General features: G+C 40.6%; 1 protein-coding gene across 2 annotated transcripts; it reads right to left on the reverse strand.

Annotated features, from left to right (window-relative positions):
- Positions 1 to 839: 839 nt before the first annotated feature.
- On the reverse strand, positions 840 to 9378 carry TRMT61B (tRNA methyltransferase 61B). 2 transcript variants are annotated; one of them, XM_074947090.1, is made up of 7 exons: positions 8293 to 9378; positions 7414 to 7516; positions 4547 to 4737; positions 3106 to 3197; positions 2457 to 2695; positions 1169 to 1249; positions 840 to 965 (listed from the first exon to the last, which is right to left on the reverse strand). In XM_074947090.1, exons 1-7 carry the CDS (start codon positions 9172 to 9174, stop codon positions 898 to 900), a joined length of 1656 nt encoding a protein of 551 aa, XP_074803191.1. In that variant the 5' UTR covers positions 9175 to 9378; the 3' UTR covers positions 840 to 897. The 2 variants fall into 2 exon arrangements, with proteins under 2 accessions (XP_074803191.1, XP_074803190.1); XM_074947089.1 differs by having other exon boundaries at positions 841 to 965; positions 1169 to 1252; positions 8293 to 9377.
- Between the last annotated feature and the right edge of the window lie 3276 nt (positions 9379 to 12654).

Below are 12654 nucleotides of genomic sequence, written 5' to 3' on the forward strand. Positions count from 1 at the left end.
GGGTAGAGAAGTTTTAGCATATCCATTTTAAATAGGGAGAAACCCAGGCACTGATTTTTCCAAAACTACATAAGAAGTCCGTTTCAGGGGTGGGATTAAAACTAGAACTCCTGACTCTTCTGTCCTATGCTTTGTCCACAATACCATCCCTCCACTTCTCCCTCTAACAAATAGTAGACATGCTTTCTGTAATGATGTTGAAAATGATCTGACCACTATCAGCCAAACAATCCATCTTCAGCCCTGATTGACAGAGGTATAGCAAGGAAAATCTTGTCAATAACTGGTCTTTTTCTTTGTGTACACAGTGCCTTGTAGTAAATAAGTATATATAATAGGGCCAAAATTCCATGAATTGCATTTCTATTGACTCAATGTAGAGCTGTGCAAACATTTTGCTCCGAAAAAAGGCTATCAGTATTGATTGGTACATAACAATGCAAACAGGAATTGCACATGTAGCAGAGGGCAGAATTTGGTCTATTGTATTCTTACCTTATGTAAACAAATTCCTTTCTTTTCTTTTCCTAAATTTCTGGTAGATTGCAACAGCCTATCCACCAAAGGGAGAACGAATAGCTGCATGAATCAAGACAAATCCATGGACTGGTTTACAGGAAATGAAGAGTGAAATGTTTGACCAGAGTTATTAGACATAGCTCAGAATACCAAACTCAGTGCAAGATCAATTAGAAAATGTTTGTTTCTAACAGTATTGCGTAGCTGTACCATAGTTCACTATTTCATTAGCATCCCTTCTTTAGATTGTACATTGAATATAAAAATGTACATTCACTATAAATCAAAGTAGTAATTTAAAAAAAATTCACAAGTCTACAAAATTCAACAGCCATTTACAACATTTAATTTTATTCTGGCAAAGTACAGTAACTCAAATTAGCAGCTGCCATCTGGAGTAGTGTCTGGATATGCCACTTTATATTTCCTCATCTTGATGAGAAATGCTAGTTGGAGGGGAAAAAACATATATATATATATTATTGCCACAGCAACCTCAGTGTGCACTTAATAGATAACTACTATTAGTTATATCATTTCATTATGTCAATGATAAAATACTAGTTTACAAAGAGCGAGTGTTTGTGAAAAATACAATACTATTTAACAAGTCTTAAGATTATAAAAACATTTCCCAAACATTTCTTACCTGTATGACCAGCTTGCCAAGGGTAAGGTCTAGCAATGTAAGGCACTGAACCATATGGTTCGACATAATCAGAAAGTGATTCTGCTGAATTAAAATAAAAATAATTTATTTCCTGACAGGTAAAAAATAAATACATTTACATACATTAGATGAGAGTGTTTTAGGTCTAAATACTGATTTCCCTAATATCTTGCCTTTCTCTCTTTTGTTAATCTACTCCTATCAGGCTGCTCTGCAGCCATCCATCAGTACAGACAACCTCTTTTGCTATATTCACAAATCTATAGCTAGAATGAGCTGTACTGTCTGAATTTGCCAGAGCTGCAGCTTGCAGAAATAGTATCCTGTTTTGGTTAATGTCTGCTATACACAGTCCTAAAAACACACCATAATCAAAAAGCAGCAATAGTCTGAACATGGGAGCTACCCTAAGACAATAGTTCCTGAATTCAAGTTTAAAAAGTTTCACTGACTAGCATGATTGAGCTGCCAATTAGAATTTATTTTTTATGTATTTAATTTGCAACTGGATTTATTAAAAGGCCATCTCGTTTAAATTTATATTTACCATTAATATAGCTGCCAATCAAAATTTAGGAAAGAGCTTCCCAAAAAATATTGATTGTAGCCAGAAAAAATTAAATTTGTAGGAGAAGAGGACTTGGGTGCTAAGCCTGTTCTCCACAAGCCAGACTTTCAGCTTCACTACTCCTAGTACTTTTCATAGGAAGTAGTAAAAGAGCTAGGGGTGAGTAGATCAGGAAGTGTCTGAAAAACAGAAAATGGTATTTTACAGGATTAGATTTTAGCTCTCAAAAAACCCTCATGTTTATACGATAAAAGTAACAAAAAAGTGTCTGTTTATATTTCATGCATAGAGACCCAGATTTGCAGCTTTCAGACTACAGAAAGAAGTTATACTGCAAGCCAACCACACCAACAGCAAGTCTCTGTCTGTTAAGCATGGGCTAATACTTTTGCATCATGCAACAGCAATGCTTCTGGAAAGGTGTTAGAAAACCAGCAGATGCTGGGATGGACCAATGGAGCTTGCATACATCACAAGCTGATAACTTTGGCTCATAAACGTGGATGATATTTGTACATCTGAAGTGATGTAAGGAGATTATTTGGGAGTGGGAGAGGATGGGTATGTGAAATGGTGACAGACTTCTCAATTATGTCTTGTTCAAAACAGATGTGGTGAGGGAGAATCTCTCTTCAAAGGGCGGGAAATTTACATTAGTCTCCTAGTGCAATACATATCTAATTCAGGGTAGCTCCTTACCAATATCATCACTTTCTCCAACTACTGCTTGATCCTGAATAGGAAGTTCTTCACCTTCTTTTGGTTGAGGTTCCTCATCTACAATTTGTTGAGGTTCCACTCTTGGGGCTAACCTGCCATCCTTCCGCTTAGCAGGGAGTACCAACCAATCTTTGTGAGTCACCTCAATGATCCTTTCACATAAAAGGGAGAGACTGCAGGTCCGTATTCCTTCCAACAGATCAATAACCTGTGTGATACTTTCAGAGAAATGCAAGAGAGATAGTGTTACATTTTTCTTTGAGATCCTTTTATACAACTGCTAGTCCTGGACCTGTGCACTGCGGTCTTCCACTTCTTGGTGAACACAAAGCCATCAGCTTTAGTATAACCCAGCAACTGCATTGAAGAACATGGGCAATTGTCCTGCAGACATTATTCAGGTAAAACTCCCCCTGACCCCGATGGGAATTTTGCCTAAGGTAAAGACTGCAGGGCTTGTACTGAGTGTATCTCAAAGTATTACAGGAAAAACAAATATAGAAAACTGTTACAAAAAATAAACATTTTATATTTAAAATCTATTCTGCATAAAGACATGCTTAACAAAACTACAGTTATCTGATGTCTGTATCAAACAAATTTATAAATGCCAGGTTTTAATACTTACTTGGCTAGATATACAACACATACACCACCCTGCTTAAGATTTGGATACACAACAGGCAAAGCAATCTGAGGGTTAAGCATATCCAAAGCTACCTATAGAAGAATAAGATAATTATTAACCAAACTGAATAGACATAAATCAGTTTCTCCAAGTCAACAAAAGCAGAAAACAATGAGTTAGTTCATTGAAAATTAATTTTATTCCAGCCTCTGAACAGATTATGCAGGCCTAAAATCCATGTGTTTAAAAAAAATAAAAAAAAATCCTGAACTCTTAGACCTTTCAGTTTTACTGCATTCCAAATGAAGTGTTGATGAGATCTGGTAGTTTTTACTAAATGAACTATTCATATTTAACCAACATACAGTAGTCTTGGGTTAATGTCAAACCGTCCAGCAGTTAAACTATAGCATGCTGGCAAAATAAAAAAAACTAATGCCTGAAACAGATTGCATGTAATTGATTTTTGCATATCTGCTTTAAAAAAAGTTAATATTCAAACCATATTTTGCAATGAAATAATCATACTATTAAATATTAAAATTCAGATGTTTAACTCATGAGACTTCTATCTCAGCAAACTCTCTGAAAACCCCTCTTCAAGAAACTATTTAAACTGCAAACAAAGAATGAGTATGTGGACTAAAACTGTTATATCCAAGATTCTGAGTCAGAGATTATATTTTTAGGTGCTGGCCATTTTGTATCTGTGCACATAAACTTGTCAACAAAATTTCATTTATTTGTTTAATCTAAAGATTTATGTTGAGCCAATAAGACTGATATAATAAAATACTGCATTAACTAGCTTCCCACTGTTTATGTTGGAACAATATGCATTCAAACAATTCTTGTAAAACACATCAATTTAAAAGAATAAGGATATAAAAACCAAAACTGTATGAATACTTTGCATGAAAATATTAAAAGTTACAGCCTTAAGACAGAGGAATTGACAATACCCTTCATTATTTCAGTTTAGACTGTAGTAACATTTTATTCAGGAGCACAGATGATATAAAAGGGTTATTTTTTAAACAACACATTAAAAGTACAAATAAGTCTCCAATTTTTCTTGAACTTAATACATACAAAGCATGTGCCTAGTTCATCAGTGGAAAAATCTATTTTCCCTCTCAACTGTACTATTGCAAATGGAGACTGACAAAGTGTGCTTTCTCCTATAAGACAGAAAGGAGTAAATGTATAGACAGATCAGTGTTTCTTTTGAGCGTGATGCACCATCAGACCTTCAAAGACACTTGCTGACAATGGGATTTGTCCATCCCCGCTAATGGAGGCTTGGCTGTTTCTTTATGCTTAGGCTAGATGAGGGAAATCCCACAATGGAGAGGATAAGAAAATTGCTTTTTATTTAATCAGAAAAAAAATATCAGATGCCAATCTCTTTAAGGTAGGGAGTTTTCTACTAAAGACTTACTGCATCGAATGTTATAGATTTCATATCCTCAGCAGCTGTTAAAATATCTTTATTAATGAAATCCACGTTATCTGGCCACTCTTCTGCATGTCCTATTTCCCATGCATCACGCCAGCGCCTGTAATTCTTCTTAGCTACTGCATGGTGATCTTTTCTGATTTCATAACTTATAACACGTCCTCGAGGCCCAACTTAAAGCAAATGAAACACACACTAAATTTACTATTTTTTTTCCCTGATTCAAGTTAACAGGTTAAAAACATCAAAGTAAACAACAGCACGGGTTAGTCTAAAATGTCTCCCTTTCCTCACCCTAGCAAATTATATAAAAGTATCAACTACAATTTATTTTGGTTTAAATTTAAGAGATCCTGTGCATGTAAAAAGTGCCAAATTAATATCTTGGAGGCCGAGATTTGTCTACTCTATGAACAGGTACAGCAGAGGCTGGCAGAACCATTTGTCTCAACCCTGACCTGGAGAGAGCATCTCTAGTGAAAAGAGAGGAACTCAATATCTATGGTCCTTTCGGTCTCTGATCTCTCTGCTAAAGCTGCCAACAATGGTATGAGCTCGTCTACACTGCTGCAATAAAGTTATGCACTTTATCTCTTCAGGGCAGATGCTGCAGGCACAAACTAAAAGGTTTCTAATGCACATTAATGTAGCCCTCTTCAGACAAGAGAACATTAATGAGAACTAGGAACCTTTTAGTTTATGCCCGCAGCAACTGCAGGGCATAGCCTCAGTTATGCCTAACATTGGGGCAAGATTAAAGCAGTGGCCAAAGAGAGACTACAATGAAACCCAATGCACTAATTTTCACTTGTAACCCACATCAGAGTGCAAGTCTCAAGGAGTGAAACAGCAGCCTCACCCAGACACTCTGTCCTTCAGTTAACTCGCTCTGTAGCGGATGCAGGAGTTCAGGAAAGATAAACATAGGCACTGGAAATGAAGGTGTGTCTAAGTCAGGGTTGGTTTTACATTCACAGTAACAGAAGCATGGCTCTCTTGCTGAAATTCACCTCTGTGCAGAAGGTCAACACAAGGTGTCTATGGACTACTTAAGCCTTGTGCCGACATTGCACAACTTGGATCCCCTTCTCTCCCCACTCCTCTGCACAACTCTGACATCCCCTTTTCCATAGGAGCAGCAGCAATTGTGGGGGAAGGGGAACCTGGGGAGCCCATTTTCTACTACTGGAAGCAGAACAGGGGAGGTGGGGAGTTCTAGGTTCCTTCCTCAAGTGAAGGAGCTCCTTCTCCCAGCCTGGTGGAGCAGCCATAGAGAAGAATTTGGGAGGAATATGGGGATATTTGTAGTGAAGGGGGCAGGAAGGGCGGAAAGCATCGATGGTTCCACTCTCTGGCCGTTACCAGATATGTCACTGGACGGGAAGGTGCCCAACCTTCCCCCCCTTATGGTTCTGTTCTGTCAGCATGTCTGAGTTCCCAAAGAGCAAAGACCACTTTGAAGATGATCCCTTATTCATTGAAATTGTAGAAAAAAAAAACTACATTGCCCCTGGTAAATTTTGAGGCCAAAGGGAGGACAGAAGGTTGTGAGGAATGCAGACAGAAGTGGGAGGAGAGTGGAGGTCCAGAATCTGTACCTTACATCTGGGTCCAGTGTATAGGGAAGAGGTTCTACCTTTCCCTCTTCCTACAGAAAGCTCATGGAGTTGTGAAGTAGCCCATTCAAGAAATGTTCTCAGCTGAATGAGAACACCCCATGGTGGAGATGATACAGCCTGAAACAATAGGTGTTTATTGGTCCATTCCTCTCAAAGCTTGTTCTTATCCTGCTCTCCTTATCTGTCAGCTCCTGTGGGCCTATGTCAAGCTTGCTGGTTCTCAGCTCCTTGCCCTGGCCTCAGCATTGTAAGCACCAAGCATTCCTGTTCTCAGCTCCCCAGTACAGTCTCAGCATTGTGTACCATGCCATGCACTGACTATGCCTCACCCTGATCTCAGTGAGTTTCTGTGCCATGCATGCCTGTTCTCAGTGCCTGGCGCAGACTCGGTTTATCATTTCTAATGCAGGAGAATTCATCAAGCCTATCCCAGAAAATAAATGATCTGTTCTGGCTGGGACTCTTGTGCTGGCTCTGATGCCATTCGCAATGTGGCAACTAGTTCCTCCCATATCATCCTGGCCCCACCACTGCCATTTTGGCTTCATGGTCCTGCCCTGCGTGACCTAGTTCGGTCAACCTAACCCCCACTGTCGATGCAGCTAGGTTGATGGAGGAATTCTTCCATGGACCTAGCTAGTGCCTCTCGAAGAGTTAGATTAACTACATCAATGGAAAAACCCCTTCTCATCAATGCAGAAAGCATCTACGCTACAGCACTATGGCTGCAGTGCAATAGCTGTACCACTGCAGTGTAGACGTGGCCTAAGCAAGCCTTAACCTTAATAGCAGAGCTGCTCCTCCCCTATGATCACGACTTCAGCGATGCCGTCTACTTACCTACACACAATCAAAGAGGAGTGAGGAAAGAGTAACCCACGAATAGCAAGAAAGAGGCTAGAAAGGCAATACAAGGATACCAATGAAGCAATGATAAAAATATGGAGTGAAATTCAGCCCCATATAAGCATCAGCACAAGGCCTGTACACCTCATGACATCAAAATGCAGCTTAAATGGCTTATAGGCTATGTGCTGGCCCTCTGCACAGTGCTAAATTTCACCCTAGGTAAACAGTATATATAAATCTGAAAAGTCACAGCAAATCCTGAAAGTGGATATAGAGAGTGACTTCAAGTTTTTTTTATTAATGGAAAAGTAACACTTGTTATACTAGTATTATCTGTGTTCCTTCTCAAATAAACTCCTAAATTTGCTAAATCTAAATTACCTGCTCTTGATAGAAACAAGCTCATACCACCAGACCCAGTACCAGTTTCCACCACAGTGTCTCCTTGGTTGATATCCATCATCATCAGCATTGCATTAATATCCTAAGGGTTAAAAGAGAAGTAAAAAAACCCAATACTTTCTATACTGTATATTCAAACATTAATAAGTTAGAATACTGCTTAAATGGATGGCCTGATTTTCAGTGGTGCCGAGTACTCTTAGGTTCCATTGAAATCAATAGGAGGTGTGAGTATGTGGTGTCTCTGAAAATCACTATGCAATCGCATAAGCCACCTGAAGCTCCTGCAGCTATTCAGATCAACAGAGCAAATATTAATAGGAAGAAGTAATTCACTAATACAGGAATGACAGGACTCTTTAATATATTAAAACACAAGTGGCAAATTATGATTGTGAAAGCTAAAATATCCCACTGTAAAACACTGACTTTTTAGTAGTAAGGAAGCTGTCTAAATTGTATTGCTGTTCCCCTAAACTGAAAATGCTTGTATATGCAAATTAACATCAGAAGACTCTCCCTTAGAGACTGCATCTCTAACAAGGTTTTCAATTAGGACTACCCTCACTTTTATATGTGAAGGGCTGCTTAACAGACATCCAAAGCATCTCCAGAGCCTGGAGACTGGAACTGTACACCTAATCAAAGTTCCCTAAACCCATGGCTCATCGGACCCTTCATCACCTTAACCCAATGGCTCGAGCACCCATCTTGTAGCTGGGTGAACCGAGGGCGGTCCTGCCTTTTTAAAACCAATAATCACCACCGGCTGCTGTTTAAACCGGTTTTTAAGTTAAAATTGTTCAGTTGTGGAAACATCCATTGCAATAACTGACAACCCACGCAACCGTGACTTACCTTTGGATATGAAATAGTAGGTCCTCTCTTCATCAACAGCACAAAATCTTCTAAGGCTGGTCTCCTTATCAGGAACTGAAACCCACTAGAAGTCCTAAACATTTGGCCCGGTAACTTGCCTATGATCTCCTGGTGGCTAATAGCCCCCCAATTGCTATTCAATTTCCCGACAGCTGTCAGGTTACGCATATGTTTAAACTCCATGTAGGTTTTTCTGCGAAACTCTGCTAAGATCAAGTCCCCGACTTGGAAAGTCCCATCTTTCGCCGCCGTGTTATGGGTGTCAACAGGCGTACTGTCTTCATGCCTCTGCGGCTGTGCTGGGGCAGCCCTACTGGCAGCCGGCCGCTGGAGCGGGTGAGAGTCGCTGTTTTCACTGCCGTCCTCCTGCCTCGATTCCCCCTGCTCTGCGCGCCGTATGTCCCGGATCTCTTCCGAGAGCAACTCCTCCGGCAGCAGTCGGCTCACTCTTTCCAGGGGAGACAGGGCCCTTTCCCAAGCTCGCCTCCTCCGGCTCCTCAGCACCTGACCCGGGTCCGCCGGCGAGGCAGCCGCCGGGGGGGAGTCCGCGACACGCGACGCGGCGGCAGCGACCTGCTCTTCCGGCTCGGCCCCATCTCCCTGCCGGGGCGAGCCGGAACACAGCGCTCTGACCGCCCGGGGGCGATGGGCTGCAGGCAGGGGCGGCGCACCCCCTGCCCCGGCGCGATCGCTAGCCACACACCTGCAAGGCACAAACCCTCCCCTGCCCAGCAGCGCCCGCCTCCTCCCGCCCTGCGGCACCAGCGCGGTCTTTTCCGGCCCCGCACGCGCGGGCTGCCGCGCCCGACTCTCCCTTCCCAGCACTTGCAGGCTCAGCCGCCGCCTGGCACACTGCAGCATGGCTGCGCCCTCCACCCGTCCGCACGGCGCCAGGGGCGCGGCACACAAAGCTGCCGCGGCCGGGAGAGGCCGTCCTGCTGGCTGGCCGCCTGGGGCTGGGCTCACGCGCAGGCGGACTCGCCTTTGCCTTCCCCCTGCAGGAACCACGAGAGTCAACAGAGCGACTCACGTCTGTATTAAGCCTGCGACCGTCCGGATCCACGTGTTTGCCCACATGGCCCAGGCAGCGCCGATCGGATTGGGGTGCAGCAGCTGCTGCTCTGTTCACAGACAGCCCTGTGTTCCTTGGACCCCCTCACCCTAACAGCGTGAGCTTTTGAAAATGACCCATGAAAACCTTTAACCATGTAGGGGAAAGATTTTAAAACTGCTTTAAAATGAATACAGACTGCAGAGATGGTTCCTTCCAAGTAGGAACAAGTGGGCGACAAGGAGCGGATCACCTGAGGATTACCTGTTCTGTTCATTCCCTCTGGGGCACTTGGCATTGGCCACTGTCTGAAGACTCAGGTTTCAGAGTAGTAGCTGTGTTAGTCTGTATCCGCAAAAAGAAAAGGAGTACTTGTGGCACCTTAGAGACTAACACATTTATTTGAGCATAAGCTTTCGTGAGCTACAGCTGGATGAGCATCCGATGAAGTGAGCTGTAGCTCACGAAAGCTTATGCTCAAATAAATGTGTTAGTCTCTAAGGTGCCACAAGTACTCCTTTTCTTTTTGTCTGAAGATAGGACACTGGGCTAGATGGACCTTTGGTCTGACCCAGTATGTCTGTTCTTATGTTCTTAAGTAAACGAGATTTGGAAGGATTTGAAATACAATCCCATAAACATTCCCATCTATAAAAAGGGGGAATAACTGACTCTCAAATCTGTCCTGAAGATTACAAACATTAATCAAAATCCAGTTAAAGTATTTTGATTAAAAAAAATTGCTATATGAATGCTAAGATTATTATTTATTTTACCCTCTTATAGTTGCTGCCACACACCCCTCCCCCTCAAAACAAGAAAACAAAAAACATACCTTGGAAGTAACAACTAATTTGAACGAATATAATTAAAATCTGGCTTCTTGTTCAGCCAGACAAAAACATGAAACATAACATTTTGATTTAAACGAATTATACTGTAATTTAAGTTTATTTTAGCAAAACAGTTTGGTGCAAAACATAGGTAAGGCAGATATGCTGCTGCAATTTAATGTTTTTCAAAAACATACAATCAAAAGAAAATTACAATATGTTGTAAATTTGAATATAACTTTGTCTAGAAGCTTGTTTTCATTTACAATGCATAATGGTGAAGAAGGAACAACTGCAAAATCACTAGGCCGGAGGTCAGGGATTGACTACGTTTTCTGAAGATTTAAGGTTTTTGTTTATGCTGGAACATTGTCTTTATTTTTCAGAATGAATTATAAGGCCCCCATCTGCAATGAGTTCAGTGTGGATGGACCATGGGACCACAGGGAGCTCACTGCAGGACTAGAGCCTAAAAGAGGGAAGACAATGGGAATCCACTGATGGCATGTGTCTATTTCAAAAAACAATAGCTGAAAACCTAAAACTAAGAGAAACTCGTTTAACAATCCATCCTCCATCCTCCTCCCATCCTCTAAATCCTTCGGTAAAATTAATTTCTGCTGTGTTGTTTAGAAGTCAGTTACTTCACTGAGGAAAAAAATTCAAAGCTTCATTATTTGCATCAGAATCATAAGATATACACAGGCCCAGAGTGAATTCTTATACTGTTACTGTAAACTATTATGTACTTTCTCATCCCTTGCCATCATCCCTATGGGACACAGACCTTGAGTAAAATTTTCAAAAGCAACTATGTGACTTATGAGCCCAAGTCCTGTTTTTAAAGGCACTTTTGAAAATGTTACTGGTTGTCCTTTCTCATGTTTCTGTAAAGTGACTACCATATTTCCATTGCTGTAAATCAAATAGATAATCATGTTAATAGCTCTTAAAGATCTTCTGGCTGTGAGATATGCATGGTTTTAATGCTGAACATAAGTCATTATACATTTATACTTACAAACTATAAATATGTTTACATTCAGAACAGGTTTCTGGGCTTTTCCTGCTCCCCTCTTCTGTGGAAAACTATTTATGATAGAGACACATTAGTCATTAGCAATATTTTCATTTTTTTTCATCATATTAATTTTCCCCAAGTTAAAGGAAGTAGACAGGAATTATTAAATGAGAGGGTATGAAAAAATTTACATTTGCAAGGAAGTATTTCTCTTATGCTTCTTCTGACTGTATGTGCCACAAGGGGAATATAGAAGATACGTAATGGGTACAGTATAGAAAGGACTATGTATATATTTAATATGCATCCTGAAAATCTGGTGATGCATCTGAAATGTACTTTTAAAAAATTATTGTTTACAGTGTACTGAATTATGATAATCATAAATGAAAATTAATCAGGTTTACATTTGGAAAGCTTAACTGTACTAGCGAAGTGCTCCTAGTGTGTTTGCAGCTTGAATCAGCAGCATTGTACTTTTGCAAGCATAGTTTATTCCAGCACCACCACTACGCATTCCCCCCAGCCCCTCCAAAACAACACCAGGTGAAATAAACTAGACTAGCAAAAGCATAGTTTTATAGTTATAACTGTGTCTACATTAGGAGGCTTCTGCCAGCACAGCTATGTTGGTCAGGAATCACACCTTTTCACACTCCTGTTTATATGTAGACCTGGCCTGATACAACAATTTGCAATGCACTGCCCTAATAATCAGGGGAAATAAGCTAATTATAGAAATTACAGAAGAAAAATCACTCAAATTATCTAGTCTGCCTCCCTGTAAGTAAAGGATTGATCTCTAGATTACACTTTCTAGTGCTTTTTCCATTCTTGCTTAAAATATCTTAACCACTGGGACTTCCACCACTACCCATGGGAAACTACGTTGCATTTTAATAGACCCCACTGCCCAAGATTTTTTTTCTGATATCCAGGCTGTATTTTCTATTTCCTATCACTCCCACAGGATAATGGAGCAGCTAATACAGAACTCAATTAATGCAGGAGAGTAATATAATTAATGCCAATCTACATGGGTTTATGGAAAACAGATCCTGTCAAACTAACTTGGTATCTTTTTTTGATAAGATTACAAGTTTGGTGTTGATGTAATATACTTAGACTTCTGTACCTTCCCCAGACCTGAAGCTCGAAAGCTTTGTACCTTCCACCAACATAAGTTGATCCAAAATAAAAGACTTTGTCTCTCTCAACTTCTGTAAGGCATTTGACTTGGTACTGCATGACATTTTGATTAAAAAACTAGAATATAAAATTAGCATGGCGCACATTAAATGGATTAAAAAATGGCAGATTGGTCTCAAAATGTAATTAAAAACAGGGAACCATCATAGACAAGTGTGTTTCTAGTGGGCTCCCACAGGGCTCAGTTCTTTGCCTTATGCTATTTAACATTTTTACTAATGACCTGA

The sequence above is a fragment of the Natator depressus genome, chromosome 3 (assembly GCF_965152275.1).
Source record: "Natator depressus isolate rNatDep1 chromosome 3, rNatDep2.hap1, whole genome shotgun sequence".
NCBI classification, from domain to species: domain Eukaryota; kingdom Metazoa; phylum Chordata; order Testudines; family Cheloniidae; genus Natator; species Natator depressus.